The sequence below is a fragment of the Lemur catta genome, chromosome 2, assembly GCF_020740605.2.
Source record: "Lemur catta isolate mLemCat1 chromosome 2, mLemCat1.pri, whole genome shotgun sequence".
NCBI classification, from domain to species: domain Eukaryota; kingdom Metazoa; phylum Chordata; class Mammalia; order Primates; family Lemuridae; genus Lemur; species Lemur catta.
The window spans coordinates 47,032,617-47,051,333 of NC_059129.1; the positions used below are offsets into that span (position 1 = coordinate 47,032,617).

At 55.8% G+C, this 18,717-nt stretch overlaps 1 protein-coding gene across 1 annotated transcript in view; it reads right to left on the reverse strand.

Annotated features, from left to right (window-relative positions):
* The window catches only part of MDGA1 (MAM domain containing glycosylphosphatidylinositol anchor 1), a 55,627-nt gene extending 37,861 nt beyond the window's left edge, over positions 1-17,766 (reverse strand). Inside the window, exon 1 of the mRNA XM_045541880.1 lies at positions 17,700-17,766. Coding sequence (XP_045397836.1) covers positions 17,700-17,766 — 67 coding nt within the window. The remainder of the gene's footprint in view (positions 1-17,699) is intronic.
* Positions 17,767-18,717: the final 951 nt, after the last annotated feature.

Genomic DNA, 18,717 nt, shown 5'->3' on the forward strand with positions numbered 1-18,717 from the left:
TAGTCTTAGCCGCCACCACCGTGTCCTGCCTGGGTCGTTGCAGCAGCCTCCTGTGAGGTCTGGCCCACACGTGCCCTGGCCTGGCCTGGCCTGGCCTCCACAAGCTGGCAGAGGGGTCCTTCAGCAACACTAGGCCAGATCCCATCTCCTCTCTGTCACCCTGCAGTGGCACCCGTGTCACCAGGAGTCCAAGCCAGTGCTTCTGTAGCAGCCAGCCACGCCCTCCGCCATCTGCTCCCGTCCCACTTCACCGCCTATGGCCCTCTTCAAGCAGGCCTGGCCCATTCCCTCCTCAGACCTCCTGCCTGGCCTGCCCTTCCCCGGTCCCCAGGGCTCCCGCTATCACTTCCTTTAGCTCTTCTGAGAGGCCCTGCCTGCCCCCCACTGAGCTAACACGCTCAACTGCACCCCATCATTCCCAACCCCTTCCCCAGCTTGTGCGATCTCCGTGACACTCACTGACGCCCAACACGTTAAATAGTCACTTGTTTATTCTCTTTCTGTATCCTTTTCAAAAGGCAAACACCCCTGGGAGGGAAAGCACAGTAAATCCCTGAAAGGGATGAACAATCTTTTTTCTTTTTCCAAGAGTCAATTCAGGAAACATAAAGTTTAGGAACATGTTTTCTTTAGCATCAGGTATATTTATAAATCAGGAAATGCAATATCTGCCTCCTGCTTAAGTATTCTCTTATTGTTTTTTGTTTTTTTCTTCATCATTGAAGGGTTTCCTCTCCTTTTTAGGCTGAAATTTTAGAAACCACATAAGTGGCATGCACCACAGGATCTGATTATAATGCTGAACCTCTAGCAACTTGTAAATGACTTGAAATCCAGTAGATTGAGGGAGAAAAGTGAAGGACTTGGGGATGGGGAAGGCCAATTGGACCAGGGTTCAGTCACAGCCAGGGGCAGAAAAGCCATTGCCATTAGGAGGCCCCTGCGGGCTGCGGACATGGGAGGAGGGGGCTGCCGCTTGGGAGGAAAGTGAAGTCTGGAATGCACAGTGGGGTGGGTGGCAGTAAAGGGCTGGGTGCAAGTCACGCCTGGCTCCCAGCCCTGTAAATTAGCTAAAAGGGAAGATTCTTGCTATAAACTTCCCCAGGGAAAATGGGAAGAGGGCTGGACTTCTTCCACCCTTTCTCCTGGGTCAGGTCTCAGTCTTGTTCCCTCTTTCTCCCAATATGGTGCCACGTGCATGTACACAGAGCCTCCCATGCCACTTCCCTGGTGGCCTCTGTGACTCAGCAGGCGACAGCATTGGCTTCCTGAGCCAGGACCCAGCACTGGGATCACTCACTTAGCAAGGCTTCCTCCGAACAGCCATGGTTACTGACTCCCCACGTGCCAGGTACGGGGCCAAGACGGGCTTTCCACATGTCCCTCACTTCCTCTTCACCGCAGCCCTCTGAGGAAGGTGCCATTATGATCCCTGTCTCATGTGTGGGGAAACTGAGGCACGGCATAAAACCTGCCCAAGATCACACGGGCCAGTAAGTGGCTGAGTAGAACTCAAACCCAGGTCTGCTTCGGAAACCTCTGCTCCTGTCCTGAGCCACTCTGCCCCACCACGCTCCACCTGAGCGAGACATGATTATTCATCGACGTTGATATATTTAGTTACTTGATTCTGTAATTAGCCCTTGGTGGTGTCATGGAGCCTGGCAAGTCATGTGCAACAGCTGACCTCAGAGCTGCTAGTCGCTGACATCTCGGTGTGAAGAACTTCTCCAGTTACGCTCCTCGCTGGGGCGCTGGTGCAGGAGGGAAGGAAGCACTGGGGCCGGGAGGGGGCAGCTGTGCTGGACCATTTGGCTGACCCTTCCCAGAATCCTCCTCTCCAGTTGTCATGGCGCCACCTCTGCAGAGGCCTAGGCCGTGGCAGGGAGGGAAGGGCAAGGTGGGGCCAAAGGAAGCGATCCAGAAGGAAGGAAGCTAGCCTGTTCATGGGGTCCCTCTGCAAAAGGGAGGCTGCAGAGGCATCGGTTCTGAGACCCTCAGTCACCAGGGCCACCCTCAGGTCATTGGCAGAACCCACTCCCAGGAGGAAGTGAGGACTGAGCAGAGGTAGGTGAGGGAGGTGACAGGTATGCAGAAGGGTGGGAGGAGCACCAATGAGGAAACTGAGGCACATGAGGAAGACTGGACCCTGCAAGGACTAGACCCTTGGCAGCACCAGCCCAGTGCTCAGCAAACAGTGGGTACTTAATAAATGTAAGCCGGAGCTGTCATTATTGCAGGTGCGCAGAAGAGGCTCACTGGTGTCCTAACCGGGAAGTCTCAGTTGCTCAGACCAGGAAGGAAGCACGAGCACTGAATCGGGGGCTGCGCTAGGGGCTCTCTGCCCTGCATCCCTGCACGGGGCTTTCAAAGGTGCCAGCTCCCCTCCAGGCTCGGCAGCTCTGTTGCTGCACGGCTGGCCAGAGAGGGCTTCAGGAGAGGAATAGGCCCCCTGCCACTCTGCCCAGCTGGGGCCACTGTCTCGATGCGCCCGGCCCAGCCCCCAACCTGGCACGGGCGCAGTGGGTGAGCGCACGCCTGGCGCAGGCCCCAGTGCCCGGGAGAGAGGCTCCGAGCGGGCGGCTTTGTGTTTTGTGAAAATCAAATCCACAACTGAGCTCTCCAGCCAGGCAGGGCCTGCTGGGAAGGCTGGCGGGCCTCCCTTCCCGCCCCCCACTGTGGCCCACCCTCCCCTTCTCAGCCCCCCCAGGCACCATGGGGAGCACCAGGTGCCACCCCGGCTGGCATGGGGGGTTGAAGGGGACGGGTCTGGGCCCAACTCTGGCTGTGCCAGGGTTTGCCCTCCCACCCTGACCCCCTTCCTGCCTGGAATAAATTGGAATACAAATCAGAGGGAAACGCTTTCCTCTGTTTGAACAAATTGCTATGGATTCCTCCCTGTCTCAGGTCAGGGCTCGCGATGGGGGATATTTTCACTCGCCGACTGCTAATAGACTCAGGAGAAGCTGCCGGATCGATAGAGGCCGGGAAAATTAGCCAGGAGCTCCAGGCCAGCCTCGGCCTGCCCTTGCCCCCACTCCAGGTCTCCCGGAAAGGGTGGAGGCCAGCCATTCCCAGGCCGCACACACGCCGCACTGGCGACCCAGGGTGCTGCGCGCACGTGCCACCTCCGGCCTGGGAACCACGGCAAGGGTGGCCAGGGGCTCCTGGAAGGGCAGTGGGATAAAGGTGGACCCAGAGAAGCCCCTAGGAAGGTCTGCAGGGTGCACACACACACGTACATGGTCCCCTGCACATACATACATGTTCTTGTGTGCACATCATTCACACACCTACAGCACATGCATGCTCACGCATATTTACGTGTGCAAAAAAATATGAATAGAGTGAACTTGCACAGGGCAGAGAACCTGGAGAATGTATTTCAGTTCCTGTCAGGGTACCCAGTGAAAGCAGTTACCTCATGCCAATGGTCTACACATGCACACACACACACACACACACAAACACACGTCTCCAACAGAACGAGGGAGAGGAGACAGTGAGGGGTGCAGCCCACCCTCATCCCAGCCTGCCTCACAGCCCCTGTCCCTCAGCTCCCCAGGAGAAGACAGTGAGCCATGCCGGGCATCCCTCAGGAGTGAGCTCCTCCTAGGAGGTGGGATGGCTTGATCAGAAGAAAGTCACTCATGTCTCTTGCCTGCCACCCTAGCCCACACCTCTCTCTCTCTCTCTCTCTCTCTCTTTCTCTCTCTCTCTCTCTCTCTCTCTCTCTCTCTCTCTCTCTCTCTCTCTCTCACACACACACACACACACACACACACACCTCTCAGTAAATCAGAGCCCAGCTCTGGCCTGGGAGGTAGCTGTGGGAGAGGAAGGTGTGCTCGCTGGCAGGTAGAGCATTAGCTCAGCGAGACCCGTTCGTCTCAGGCTGCTGGTTTCTGCCTCTTAAAACTGAGCAGGGCTGGGCGCGGTGGCTCACGTCTGTAATCCTAGCACTCTGGGAGGCCGAGGCGGGTGGATCCCTCAAGGTCAGGAGTTTGAGACCAGCCTGAGCAAGAGCGAGACCCCGTCTCTACTAAAAAAATAGAAAGAAATAAACTGGCCAACTAAAATATATATAGCAAAAATTAGCCGGGCATGGTGGCGCATGCCTGTAGTCCCAGCTACCCGGGAGGCTGAGGCAGTAGGATCGCTGAAGCCCAGGAGTTTGAGGTTGCTGTGAGCTAGGCTGACACCACGGCACTCACTCTAGCCTGGGCAACAAAGCGAGAATCTGTTTCAAAACAAAACAAAACAAAACAAAACAAAACTGAGCAGGTAGGACCAGGTAACCACTAAGCCCATTACCTGTGACTTTCTATTCCAAACTGGGCCCCCTGTTTGCTGTGTGGCCTGAAGACTTCTCTTGCCTTCTCTGAGATTCAGGTTTCTCTTCTAACCAATGATTAGATTTACCCCACGATCCCTCCTGGCTCTGCACTTTATGAGTCTAGATCGTCTCTTTGTCTTGCTCTCTGCTGTCTTCTCAGCACCTAGAACAGAGTCTGGCACATAGGAGGTGTTCAATAAATATTGAACGAACTAATTAATCTCAGGTTGCAGCTGGGAGTGAAGAGACAGAGACATACACAACAGGGAGGAGGTGCTGCGGGGCTGGACCCACAAGGCTCGGGGATATTCAGGGACACAGACTACTCTGCTCATGGCCCAGGGGGGAGGCTGGTTCCTGGGGAGGGAAGTGGACAGAGTGCAGTTGACACTATGACCCACCCTCTAACCCCAATGGCAACCCTGTCACACAGAACCCTGCCTACAGAGAGAAGGAGCAGTCCTCTAGTCTCAGAGACTGCCCTACCTCTCTGTTAGTTTTGAATTCAGCACAGTGAAGAACAAACGATCGCTCCTTTCATGGCAATGACCAAAGGACCCTGTATGTTCTGGGTTTGTCCTTAGTGACCCACAACCCTGTCATCCACAGGCGTGAGGCCCCTCAATCCTCAGAGACAGCCTGAACTCTCTCAGGACTGTCTCGGGGAAATGGACACGTTGGGATTCTGGTCACAGAATCCAAGTAAGTAAACGAGCAGCTCCCAGGTCTGGTGGCCACGGGAGAGTTTTCAGCCTGGGATCAGGGCTTGCACATGCAGCCCAGAAGAGCCTTGAGAACAAAGGGCTCTGCAAAACGGCTGCCCTGAAGAAGCGAGACTTCTGGCTCGGGTGAGATGTGCTCCAGGATGTCAGTGCCCCACCACACCCCCCTCCTCCCCACTTCGGTGCCACCAGCCGGCTCCCAGCTGCCAGTGTCTGCAGGCACCTCTCTGCCTGGCGGCGGCCTCTGCCTCAGCAGCTCACACTAGCTGTGTGCAATTGCCACTCCCAGGAGCAGCCCTCACCCGATGACAGAAAGAGGGGTGTACACATGCCCCAGCTGCCTCACCCCACGCTGGAATAACCCTGAAGTGTGTGTTTCGCAGTGTCCCACAGTTCCCCCATGGGACACGGCGGCAGCTGGCTTGGTGAGGCACCTCTCCTGCTCTCCTTGGCCTCCCTGTCTCACCTCCCCGTTCCTCTACCAGAGCGTCCAGGACTCGCTCCCAGATAAACGACAGTGCTCAGCTACCTACCTCAGGGCCTGCCTCTGGGGGAACCAAAACTAAGACCCCGAGTCCAGGTGAGTTTTGACTGTCCTCGGCATCACTATCAAATCTCTCACATGGCCACAAGCCAGAGCCCACATATTGCCTAACAAACGCCCCCCCATATGGAACACCCTGCCATCGTCCCCTACCTCCACCCATCACTCCCCTCGAAACCGCCTTGCCTGAATCCCGTCGGTCAAGATCCAACTCATCTGATCAACCGACCTGTGCCATGGGGAGAAGGCTTAGAGCTGCCAGGTTTTACTGCAGCAAACTTCTAGAAGCAGTGGCAGTGTTCCTGCTGGCTAACTCGTTAACAACTCTAGAGTGGAACCTGTGGGCAGTGTGACAAGCTGCTGGACCCGGTGGGGACCGGCAGCAACCTGCAGCTGACACTACCAGGTAGGCTCACCTTCCCACAGACCAGGGGGCCTCCCAACATTTCCACTGAGGGCTTCTAACATCTAACCGGAGTCCTGGACCCAGAGTGAGCACCGGATCCTGTAGTCCAGATGCGATGAGGCCTGGGATAAGAAGTGAGGTTGGCAGGGGTCGAGGAAGGATGACGGAGATGCAGGCATAAAATGAATACCACGTGCACAGGCCATGGCCTTTCCTGGGCCTGGAGATGACACAGAATGAGAACGATCCAGCTTTACAGTCCTTTAACATGGTTTTTAATTCAGCCTTGGCACCTAATTGCTGTGTGACCTTGACAAGCCACTTGCCTTCTCTGGTCTCTGTCTTACTGCACTGAAGCTTAAAGATCAGTTTCTGGGTCACTTAAGGCCACTGGCTGGCAGCTGAACTCACTCCTTGCCATACTCTTGTGCCCCTCCTCGTGGCCTTTTCCGTGTCTACCCTGTGGTCTTGTGCTAGAAAGGAGAGTGAATCCCGGCCTTGCTGTGGCACCTGGATTCACAGGCCTTCAGCTTGCCTTGTGGACTTCTGTATTTTGCCAGAAGGTAGACTGGCCTCCCCAAGGTCCCCTGCATCTTACTGGAACACCAGAGTCAAACCCAAGTAGAAGAGAGCAGAAATTCAGTCCCTTCCCCACCTCTACCTTCCGAATATCCCTCTCAGACATGAGGAAAAGTGGTTTCATCAAGAGTTTCTGAAGAATCTTTGGGGGAGAGTCTCAGGGCCAAGGAGATATTCAAGTTCAGCTCAGAGGCCTAAATCTTTCTGACAAGAGCTTGTTACAACAAGATGAAATAAGATCAGACAATGAGAAGAACTTCCCAAAATGATGGATCAGAGACGCTGAGCAAACAGCAGTCGAGTCTCAGGTCTGATGTGGGCGTGGGCCTGCTGAGAGGTAGAAGGACCGCCATTGGCCACTTCAGTGCTCTCTGGCCCATGCCTTCTGGCACAGCCCCTCCACTTCTGTTCCCAAAAAGCAGGAGGCTGCTTTTTCTGGGTCCACAGAGCTCTCTCGCTGCTGGGACTGAAAGAAGATACTACTAGAGGAGAGAGGTACCAACCAGTGGAAATGAACAACCCCACGGAAGTGTGGACAGCGTGGGGCACTGGCAGACAGGAAGCTGGGTGGGACTCTCCCGTGAATGTCTGGGTGACCCAGCAAGTCACTTCTCTGCTCCAGTCTCATCTTCCCTAAGGTCCCTTCTGGGCATCCTCAGAGCAGCCAGAACCCCCCACCTCCACCTGAGCTGGCAGCGGACAGTGGGGCGGGATGGAAGTTCACATCTACCTAAATCCCTCTCATCCGAGAAACACCACCTGACCGTGAGGTGGGGACTCGTGGCAAAGATGGATCGTTATCTGCCTAATGTCCATTCCCCCCTTCTTTCTAACAGAACCCTGATATTTGCTTAGGTGACAATGCACCCATCTAAAATACTCTATTTCCCAGCCTCTCTTGCAGCTAAGAACGGACAGTAAGACGCAAGCAAAAGTCACTGGAGGGGGCTTCGGGGAAAGCTCTGTAAAGGAAGCCAGCCCCGCTGATAGGCCTGCCTCTGAAAGGTTCCTCCCTTCTTCCTGCCTGCAACGTGTCATGATGGCTGAGCCCCAGCAGTCCTTTGGTGACCTTGCGGCAAAATGTTCTCAGGCAGAGTTTCCCAAACATTGCTGCACATTGGAATCACCTGGGAATCTTTTAAAAAATATGCTGATGCCTGGTTTCCAACCCCAGACATTCCAATTTAATTGGTATGAGGTGCAACCTGGGCATCAGGATTTTTTTTAAAGCTTCCCAGGTTATCCTAATGTACAGCCAAGTTTGAGAACCACCACTGTGAGGAGAGCAGAGCAAAAAAATGAAAGGAGCCTGGAGAGCCTACCTCTAGACCTCAGAAATTCAACCTTAATTTGCTTAAGCCTCTGTAGTCAGGTCTTTGCTTCTATTATAGCAACAGAATGTGATTCCTGCAGCAGGACTGGGGTCCTCCTGCTGCTCCCATGGGCCAACCCCTCCGCCACACCACAGGCTGAGGAACAAAAATTGGCCAGGTAGTGCCCTCAGGAACCTCACGCTTGGGGCACTAGACAGGCACTCAGCCTGGCATTAGGCAGGCTTGAGTTCAAATCCTGACTCCACCATCTGTGCACTGTAGCACCTTGGACAAGTCACTCAGTCTGAACCTTGGCTTCTCCATCTGGAAAATGAGGGCATTAGAAAGGATTGCTTTCTCTCACTCAGCTGTGAGCTCCTTGGGGGCAGGTGCCATTCACCTCTGCAGCCAGTACCCACCACCCTTCCAGACACTTAGTAGCTACTCATTAAATATTTACTTGTTTTACATTGAATTGTTATTATGCACTCCAGCCCTGAAATTTTCACTTTATTCTTAACCAAACAAGGAAGAGAACAAACAAAAGGGCCACATTTCCAAAAGGTAACAGAGGCTGGGCATGGTGGGTCATGCCTATAATCCTAGCACTCTGGAAGGCTGAAGCGGGAGGATCATTTGAGGCCAGGAGTTTAAGAACAGCCTAGGCAACATAGCAAAACCCCTTCTCTACAAAAAAGATAAAAAAACTTAGCCAGGCATGGTGGCACACACCTGTAGTCCCAGCTACTCAGGAGGCTGAGGCAGGAGGATCACTTGAGCCCAGGAGTTGGAGGTTACAATAAGCTATGATCATGCCACTGCACTCCAGCCTGGGTGACAGAGCGAGACCCTGTCTCTTTAAAAAAAAAAAAAAAAACAATGAAAACTGTATTTCTGAGGCGGTCCCCATCTCTCTAGGTTCTGGACTGGAAATCCCTTGGTTAGAAGCCAGGAGAGGGGGCAGTCTCCCGAGCCCCTGGCCTACACTTCCAGTTAGCACCATTAAAGTAGAAAGTCTCCCTGCTCGGATTTTAAAAAATAGTAAGTGGGATTTTTTTTAAGACGCCAGGGTGCAGACGTGCTTGGTTGAAACTAAGCTTGAGCAGTGACCTGGAAAACCTGGAAATGCCCTCAGAAAGCCCAAGGGAGGAAGACATCTGTTTTGGCCTGACTCATTCGGACGCACTGTCTACACCAGCTGTCCCCGAGCATCAACTGAAGAGCTCTTACGACCACAGATGCCTTGATGCCACCTGCAGAGTCTCCGATTCAGGAGGTCCGGGGTGGAGCCAGGCATCTGTTGTTTAAAAAGCTCTCCAGGTGGTTCTGACATGCGCTGGGGCTGAAAACCACTTCTCTACACAGCTACCAACCCTCCAGATAATCAAAGTATCTCGGCTGAGTTGCTGAGACTGGAAAGGACCCAAGAGGAGCCTGGGGTGGAACCTTCCAAGCGCCCTCAGGCCTGCCCAAACCACCACCACCCCACCAGGGTCACCCAGCCCTGCAGCCCCAGCCTCTGACAGGCAAGAGGCTGGCTTGGGTAGCGGGAACTCCGCTGCAGCCCTCCCTGGCCTGCCACATTTCTCAAAAGCGCAGCCTGCGCCTCCTGCTTCCACATGCCACCCACACCCGGAGCTCCCTGCCATCTGCCTGCCACCCGCTCTGCTCTCGTGAAACAGAGTCCCCATAGTTCACCTTAGGGTTTACAAAGTGCTGTCACTCTTGGGGTTCTCTGGAATTCCAAGAGGAAGGTGTGCCTGAACCAGCCTTCCAGACACGGCAACTGAGGCCCAGAGAGGTGAGGCTACTGTGCAAGGACCCTCAGAGGCAGCAAGCTGCCCACCTGGCCCTCCAACCAGTCTGCCCATATGAGTCCAGTCCTCTTCCTTTATGCCGTTGTTGTGCAAAGTGGGATCCTGGGCCAGCAGCCTCACATCACCCAGTTTGGCAGGATCTGGGTTGGGCAGAATCTCAGCCCAGCCCCAGCCCCAGCCCCAGCCCCACTGAACCAGAATGTGCATTTTGGCGAGATCCCCGGGGGAGCCCCACTCTGTGCTGTAGCTGCCCAGAGCTCCCCAGCCCCCAAGGCCCTTTCCTCTCTGTCTCCTCCTCTACGCAGACAACAGCTCTTCCTCTCACACACTCCGTCCCTGACTTTCAGGTCCATGTCCCCTCTCAGGTCTACTCCCTCCTCCCAAACATTGGTGCTCCCTAGGGCTCTGGCCTCAGCTCAGTCCGTCTCTCTCTCTACTCTTCCGTCCTTGGCAATTTCATTCCACCTCATGGTTTCAACCCACACCGTTCTGTGGACATAAGTCCAGATGTGCAAATCCACCTCTTCAGAGCTGATCTCTCACCAGTGCTCATGTCCACCTGGCCTGTCAATGTCCCTTCCAGACATCCCAGCGCCACAGTCCCAAGAAGTTCAAAGCTGCGTTCACATTCTCATTAAAACTGTTTATTGACACTCTGGGAGGCCGAGGCAGGAGCATTGCTTGAGCTCAGGACTTCGAGACCAGCCTGAGCAAGAGCGAGACCCCGTCTCTACTAAAAATAGAAAAATTAGGCAGGCATGGTGGCTCGCACCTGTAGTCCCAGCTACTCAGGAGGCTGAGGCCGGAGGATCGCTTGAGACCAGGAGTTTGAGGTTGCTGTGAGCTAAGATGATACGACTGCACTCTACGCAGGGTGACAGGGTGACGAGACTGTCTCAAAAAAACAAATCTATTTATTGAGGTCCTGCTAAGCACCAGGCATGTGCTCAGGGCTTCCCAGGCACTGTCTCATAAACCCTGTGGTGAAGTCCAATTATCTGCATCTGACAAGTGGAGAAGCCATGGCTTGGAAAGCACATGGAACTTCATGGACTCTTACAGCTGGTGCAGGGCAGAGCTGGGATTCAGACCCAGGTGTCTTACCCAGAAATTGAGACTCTTAACTACTTCACTGCCCTGAACCTGTCTGACTTCCAGTGGCTTTGTTCGACCTATTATCACTGTGTGCTCAGTCTCCCAACTCTAAACCTCAGAGCCATTTTCAGCTTCCATCCCTTATCTGAGCTCTTGCCAATACACTTTTAGTACCTAATGACGGTACAGTCTCGTTTTTTGCCTTTTGCAACAGCCTCTAACTGGCTCCCTTCTCCCGCCCTCAACCCACCTGCATCTAGTCTCTACATGGCAGCCAGGGGAATGCTATTTAAAAGGTGTCAGTTCATGAACTGTCTCTGCTCAAAGCCCACCCGTGGTCCCTCATCTCACTCAGAATAAAACCCAAAGTCCTTACATAGCCTTCAAGGCTCCAAACAGTCTGGACCTACTAACTCTCTGGCCTCCCTCCTACTCCCCTCCCCCGGCTCACTCTGCTCCAGCCACACTGTTTGTTGCTCAAACAGCCCAGCCATGCTTCTACTCAGGGCCTTCGCATCTGCTGTTCCCCTGCCTGGAACACACTCCTTGCAGATATCCACGAGGCTCCCTGTGACTCCCCTGAACATCTGCACAGCCTCCTCCAACACACAGCTTCACAGCTACCCAGCCCAAAATATGGCTCACATCAACCCATTTCCCTGTTCAACACCCTCCTGACAGCCTCTCCCAAACCCAGGGTTCCAGCCCCCTCCTCTCAAGCACAGGCTTTGCAATCAGCAGCTCTGAGTTCAAGTCTGGCTCTGCCACTTAGACAAGGGACTTCATTTCTCTGAGCCCTTGGTTTACTCTTCAGTGAAATGGGCTGATGAACAACCCTCTCAAGGGGTTATGGTGAGGATTGAAGAAGATAATGCATATTCATGATCTCAGCCTGGGTAGTCAATGTTAGCAATTTTTATTATTATTGCTTTACCGTTCCAACCCTAACTGCCCCAATTCCCTTTCAACTTATGCTCCAGCCCAGCTGAACAACTCACTGCTCCCCACACACCCCCAGGTTCCTTAGCCTCCATGCCTTTGCCACAATGTGCCGTCCACCTGGGAGGCCCACCTCAATCCTCACTTCTATTTGTCAAGGCCAGTTCAAATGCTCCCTCCTCCACAAGGCCTGGAAGTAATTTCTTCACCTTCAAATTCTCACAGCCTTGTATCTGTCTTGCCAGGCATTTATCAAGATCTTCCAGGAACCACCATCTCATATGTGATTCCCCTCCCCTTCCCCTTCCACCTCATTCATCTCACAGCCCTGCCGATGCCCAGAACCGGGTCTTGCTCAAGGTAGCGACTCAGTAAATATTTAATGAATGGTGAGTGAAAGCAACATCACACTGCTTTCCTTACCCCCACATCAGAAGCCGCACTGGGATCAAGTCTTGGAGCCACTTCTTAACAGCTGTATAACCTTGAGTAGGTCACAAACTCTTAGAACCTCAGTTTCCTCATCTGTTAAATAGGGACAATAGGCACATGCTGACCTCCTAGAATGTCACGAGAAGCAAAGGCTACAGAAGCATGAAAATGCTTGGTAAGGCATTTGGCACTTAACACACGTAGAAGGGACTGTTGTTATAACCAATGATCCTTCCTAAGAGGTTCATTCCTCTCTGCACAAAAAGATGCCTGAAAGAACCATCATGGTTATTGAGTGAGTTTTCCTTTCTTTCTTTATACTTTTATGTATTCTTTGATTGTTTTGCAAAGAGCACATGTTACTCATAGTAGTTACTCATGGTGTTACTCATAGACTTGGGGAAAAATAAGATTCCATTGTTTTAAAAAAAAGATTCATTCCTTTGAGCTAAGCAGTGCTCTTGCTGCCCATATCAACATTTAAATGCCACAGGAGCCCCTTTGGTACCTAGAACCTTCCCTCAGCAGGTGCATGCCTGCAAAGCAGGGGCTTCCGATGATGGGGAAGAAGATGCAGAAGGGAGCCGTGCCCTGGGTTCACCCCCGGCTTCCCCGACACACAGCCTTGCAGGAGCAAGAGCCCACCGAGCTAAGCCCAGTCCCACCCCTCTGGCCTAGGGAAGACCTGGGCCCAGCTGAGAGTACAGGAAGTGCGGCTTCGGTCACGGGCAGCTGCCCAGGGCCATAGGTGGGTATGTGGGAGCTGGAGGGAGGCCTGGAGCTCCAGAAGGCCCTAAGGAGTCCCCTTTGGCTCCAGGCTGAGGAATTAGAATAATGCTCAAGCCTCGGATAGGGTGAGGCCCACGAGAGCCCCGGAAAGGCAAGAAGCAATGTGGCGGCCAAGCCCTCCCCCTGCTGGCCACATCTGGAGCTGCAGCACCAGCCACACAGGGCAGGGCCCCCAGGCAGTTACTTACACACCCACACACCAGGCACCTGGGACCTAGTCAGGTCCAGGTGTCCAGAGGCAGGTGGGGGGTAAGGTGGGGCTCTTCTAGGACTGAGGGGCCCAAGGTTCCATCGCCCAGGTCCTCCGTCTTCACTGGGTGGGGCATTTCCTGACCCAACCTCGGTGAGCCCAGCCACTGAAGAGATGGAAGTCAGGAGTGGGGGCGTGGGGGTGGAGGGAGGCAGATGGGGGGATCCTCCACATTCTTGCCTCTGTCTCACTCCTCCCGGCCCACCCATGCCTCCTGGGCAGCCGGGAGAAGCCGGGGTTGCTGCCACTGCCCAGATTTCCACTCCCGCCCCCAGGTATTGATTTCCTGCATCATTCATTTGCTGGGCCTTGGCAGCTGTGATTAGCTCCCTCTATTCTCCCTACGGAGCTCCCCCCCGCACCCCCCACCTGTCCCTCCATGTTCCAGCAAAGCAGAGCTAATACCAGGCTCTAAATGAGGCTTTGCCACCCCAGCCCCAGCAGCTCACAGCCAAGCCTGGCCAATTACACGTGGACTCTTGGCTGTCCTCCGCCTGCTCCCTCAACAGTGCTTCCCTGGCTAATAAAATCCCTCTAAGCTACCTCCTCCCCTCAGCTGGAGCCCCCACCCATCCGGGAAGCACAGATTCCCAGCCTGTAATATAGGAGGGGACACCGTGAGGACCCTGAACCTCAGGGGGGCCCTCCGGCCTGACACCAAGGCCTGGGGAGCCTTCAGGCTGGCTCAAGGGCCAACATCAACTTGGCCAGGGGACGACGACACTGTCAAAGCACAAACAGCTTGCATTTGCAGACACAAGGTGCTCGCTCTCCTGCCGGCGATTTCCATAACTGAGACGGAAGAAGGGACAGAAATGTGGACCTTCTTGAGGACATGAAGAAAACTCTGAGCCTTCTGTTAGCCCGAGGGAACCAAAGTTTTCAGATGTGAGGCCGTCTCCAGAGGAAGAGCCAGATGTGGACAACAGTTTCAAGGCACGAGGCAGGAACTCGAGTGAAAAATCCCAAGTGCCCGTGCCCAGGTCAACACCCAGGAGACAGCACTGGGAGACTCACTTCCTGGAATTCCTTCTCCACGCTCCCCAGAGGAGGGGAAGGAAACCTGACTTGGTGATAATTTTGTAAGCTATGTTGCTCTTGTCAAATTATTCAACATCTGTCTTCATGTTCCTACAAAAATTAGCATAGGATAGTAGTTTCTGATGACACCTTTGGTGAAATATTTTGACTTCCACCAGTAAGTTGCAAACAACCTGTCTTAAGGATAATGTCAATTCCCATTTCTGCATATTAAATAATCCAGGGGTTTGTTGTGTTTTTGTAAGGGAGAGGAATCCCACCAACCTGCCGCTGGCTGGAAGTCCAGCTGCTATGAGAGAGGAAAGGAAGCCAGGACGGAAGAGGGGGTGTTCTCTGCCACTATCCACACGCAGGGTATTCCTCCTCCACCGCCTGGCTACTGCCTTTGCCCCAGAACTAGGCCTCTGGGGCCAGCTCAGCCCCCCAGCCTGCCAGAAAGCAGATTACAAGATCCATCCCAGAAGACAACAAACTGGGCCAGGAGATTGGGAGGAGGGAGGGGGACTGGCTCCAAATGGACCATCTGGTCCAGCACTTGGCTGTTGTAGCATCTGTGCCCCAAAGAAGAACAAAGCCACCTGGCCAAACTAAGAGGGCCTCCCTAGCCCTACTGCAGACGCGGATCTTACAGAGGACGGTGGACCTCAGGGGGAAGCAGGGGGTAGGGCTCCAGGCACCTGCCTCCCACCAGCCTCAGCGTTTGGTCCCAGGCCAAATGCCGATAGGTTTTCCCTCTGCCGCCTGCTCTTCTCCGCTCCTCAATTCAGCCTCTGCATTAATGGGCCCCTCCCTCGGCCACAAGAGCCTGGAGCTGGAGGGGCAGGGGCTCCCTCCCCAGGCCACACATTTTTTTTTGGGTGCTTTGAATGAAACCTACTGCCTCCCTTCCAAGGCAACACTGGGCTGCCAGCCTCTTCTCCTTTCTAAGGCTGCAGCCTGGGACTCCATGACTCTCTCTAAGCAGAGACCCACAAAGAGTACCCCACTGCCCCACCGGAAGCCCAGTCCTAGAGAGACCCCTTGGGGAGAAAGAATTTCAAAAAGCCTTTCCTCAATCTCCCCCCCAACCACAGGTCTTCATTCATTCAACAAATACCTGCCGAGGTGTGCGCCAGGCACCATGATGGGTGCTGGCCCCTACATGCTACTCTTACTCTTTCTCAAGCTACTTCATCTGCTTTGGAGTAGAGAAAAACAGGGGGGGTGGTTAGGTAGAAGAACTAATCCCAGCAGACGGAGGTCCCACTTCTTTTAACCCAGTCCCAGTCCTACAAAGATGCTCCTTTCTGCTGTATCTGGCCAAAGCTTCTAGCATCACAAGAAACTCGGTGACCTCTTACTGTCCTCTTCCCCCTCATACTAAATCTTCTCCACCTCTCCATCGCGTCCATAAAGACTTCCCACCCTGCAACTCCCCTGAAGCCCCAACCTTCCCTGAAGCCAAGCTCTCAAAGGAAAGGTGGAAAGAACATCACCCAAGGGCCAGGGTTAGCCCCAGCGTACCCAGTCCTCATCGATTTGCTCTGAGTGAGAGCAACTGGGACCTGGCCACAGGCAGAAGGGGACCAGATGCAGAGAGAAAAGGGCACAGATAAGCCTACAGCTGCATTCTGGCCCCAGAGTGCTCTGAAGTGAGGGTCCACAGAGACTGTCTCCCAACCCCACCCTCATGGCTGGGGTTTCTAGGCTAGGCCGAGAGGAGCCTCTCAAGATGGGGACCTGTGAAGCCTGGAGAAGGCTGGAGAAGCTAGAGGAGATGGGTTTGCCCAATCTGCCCAAGAGCACACGGCGGGAGGGGGAGAGTGGAGGCCAGCAGCCACAGCGACAGTTCTCCATGTTCTCCAGAGCCCCTGGGGTGTGGTGAGGACGCAAAGGCCTCAGCTGCATCCCTCTCAGGCCACCTCTAAGGAAGCCGTGGAGCTACGGGGAAACCTTGGAGATAAAGAAGAGGAACCCCTAGACTGCTGCCCTGGGGAGGCCACAGCCTCCAGGACCTGCCCAGTGGCCTCCTCTCCACCACCTAGCGTCTCCCAGTCCCTGCTGCATTCTTCTTCCTTCCTGCCATTTCTGGCCTATGTGAGGGGCCAGGCAGTAACAGACACACAAACTAATTAAAAAGCAGAGTTTGGCCAGATGCCTGGGCCAGCCTCACCAGGGAATTAAGCCCAAGCCAGCTAGCTGTGTAGGGCCAGGAGCCTGTCACTTCCCAAACACCCCTCAGGACGCCCCCTCCTCTTGCCAGGCACAGGCAGACAGACCAGATACCTTCCAGAAGGAAGCATTTAGCATCAGCACCTGAGGCTGTCAGCAGGGGGACAGTGCCTCTGCCACCCCACACAGAACAGGTCAAACTCTCCCCTGATCTAAAGGGGCATCATGAGGCCTTCCACCCCAAGAAAAAGGGAGAGAGAAAATCCTACTCATTCCAGCTACATGTCACCAAAAAGCGACCTACAAAACCCACCCTGCCGTCAGGAGAAGGCAAAGTAAGAGCCACTGGGCCTTCGGAGACCGACTTTCGTTGCTGTAGGGTGAAGGCACTGTGGGAGGGGTGAGCCTGGGTGACCCTGAAGGGATGATGCCTGCCTTTCCGCCCTTCCCTGGGAAAACCCATGGGATGGGAGGGTGAAGGGTAACCAGAGTCCCCCTTGGCGACAAGGAGCAAGGTGTGGGGACGCAGGAGCAAAGCTGCGTGGCAGGAGGCAGAGTTTGGACACGTAGCCCAATGGGTGCGTGCCGTGCCGTGTTCGCGTTTCCTGGGGATGGTGGCTGAACGTGTCTGTGTGTGTGCGCGCAGGGAGAAGGAAGGTGGGCTGGCATTTTGTAGCCGGGAACCGGGGACGGGAAGAACTGGCTCGGGAAAGGTCCGAAAGGGATGCCATGGTTGCAGGCACCCGAGTCAGCGGATGCCGGCATCTGCTCCGGCTGTCAAGAAGCGAGCAGAAGAAAGCGAAGCAGCAGCGACAACAGGGAAGGCGAGCTCGCCGCCCCGCCACGGTGCTGGCAGCCGGCTCGCCGGCAAGCAGCACGCAACTCCGGATCGTGCATCGCTTGGCTTCCACTCCGGAGGCCAAGCCAGGAGAGAACCAGGTTTCGGTGCAAGTCTCTGCCCCAGCCCTGGGCTGGGGTCTGTCCGGGTCTCCCGAGCCGACTGGGCGCTCTCAGGGGTTTCTAGTCACTCCCTCTCCTAGCAAGGTTTGGGAAAGTGGGTACCTCCCCCCGACATTCCCAGCTTTACGCCAGACCCTACGACAGGTCCCTGTGTTTCGAAGCAGCTAGCTCGGTCTCCTCACGCCCTGGAGAGGGCGGGGACGTGGGCAAACACTCCAGAGTCCGAGCCGAGGGCTCCACCGAACCCCGGCAGCGCGCACTTTGCGCCTCTTGCAAAGTTTCCGCGCGGGGCTAAGCCAGCGTGGAGCGGGACGCGGGCTCTTACCGTAGACTCCTTGTCCCCGGCAGTGAAAGGGGATCAGCGCCAGAAGTAGAAGGCAGGTCACCTCCATCTTCACGGCCGGTGCTTCATCCCCGCGAGGCGGCGCAGCCCAGGAGGCGGCGGGGGGCGCATCCGCCGGGGCCCTGCGACGCCCCTGTGTCCCCCCCTTTCCCTGAGAGGCGACAGAGAGCAGCGGCGGCCGCGGAGACTAGGAGACTGAAGAGGCGGCGGTAGCGACCTGGGTTTCTCCTCCGGCGGGGCCGCTGCCCGCGTGGGGACGCAGGGGGCGCTGGCCCGGCCCCGGGTGCCTCGGCGCGCCCAGCGTAGAGGCCAGCGCCCCGGCCCAAGGAGCCCGGCCGCCAAGCCGCCCCGGGTCCCCAGGGCTGTCCACAAAGGGTGCTGGTTGCCGGGGACCTCTCTGCGGCGGCGGCGGCGCTTGAATCCAACAGGCCACCGACGCCTGACAAACTTGTCGTTTCCCTGCCCTGGGGACGCCCCTCCGCGGAGCGGGGGCGGGGAGGCCCGGGCTCCGCTCGGGTTAATCCGCTGTTTCCAGTTCTGCGGCGGGTGCTGAGGGCTCAGCGGTCCGACCCAAGGGGCCCGGGCTGGGCGCTCTCCCGGCGGCGAAGGAGCCCCGGCCCCGGCCCTCCCGAGCCGGGGAGCAGCGCGGGCTGGGTTCGGCCGAGGCGCGAGTGCCGCAGGTCCCCGGGTCCGCGAAGTTAGCAGAGCCGCCGACAAACCCGGGGGAGGAATCGCACCCCGGTGCCCCGCGGGAATCTGGAGAGCAATTCCAGGCGAGAGGGGCCCCAGAAGGCGGGGAAAGGAGGAAAGTTTGAGTCGTTTGAAAAATATTCGCGCTCTCGCCGAGGCCGGGGCTGCGGCACGAGCGCCGCTCGCCGCCTCCGCTCGCCGCGCTCGGCTCCCGCCGTCTGGCCGCGGCCGTGGCGCTCCCCGGCTCCGAGCTCTCGGGAGAGCGGGGCTGCGCCGCGCCCCAAGTTGGTCGTCCCCGCCCCCGCCCGGC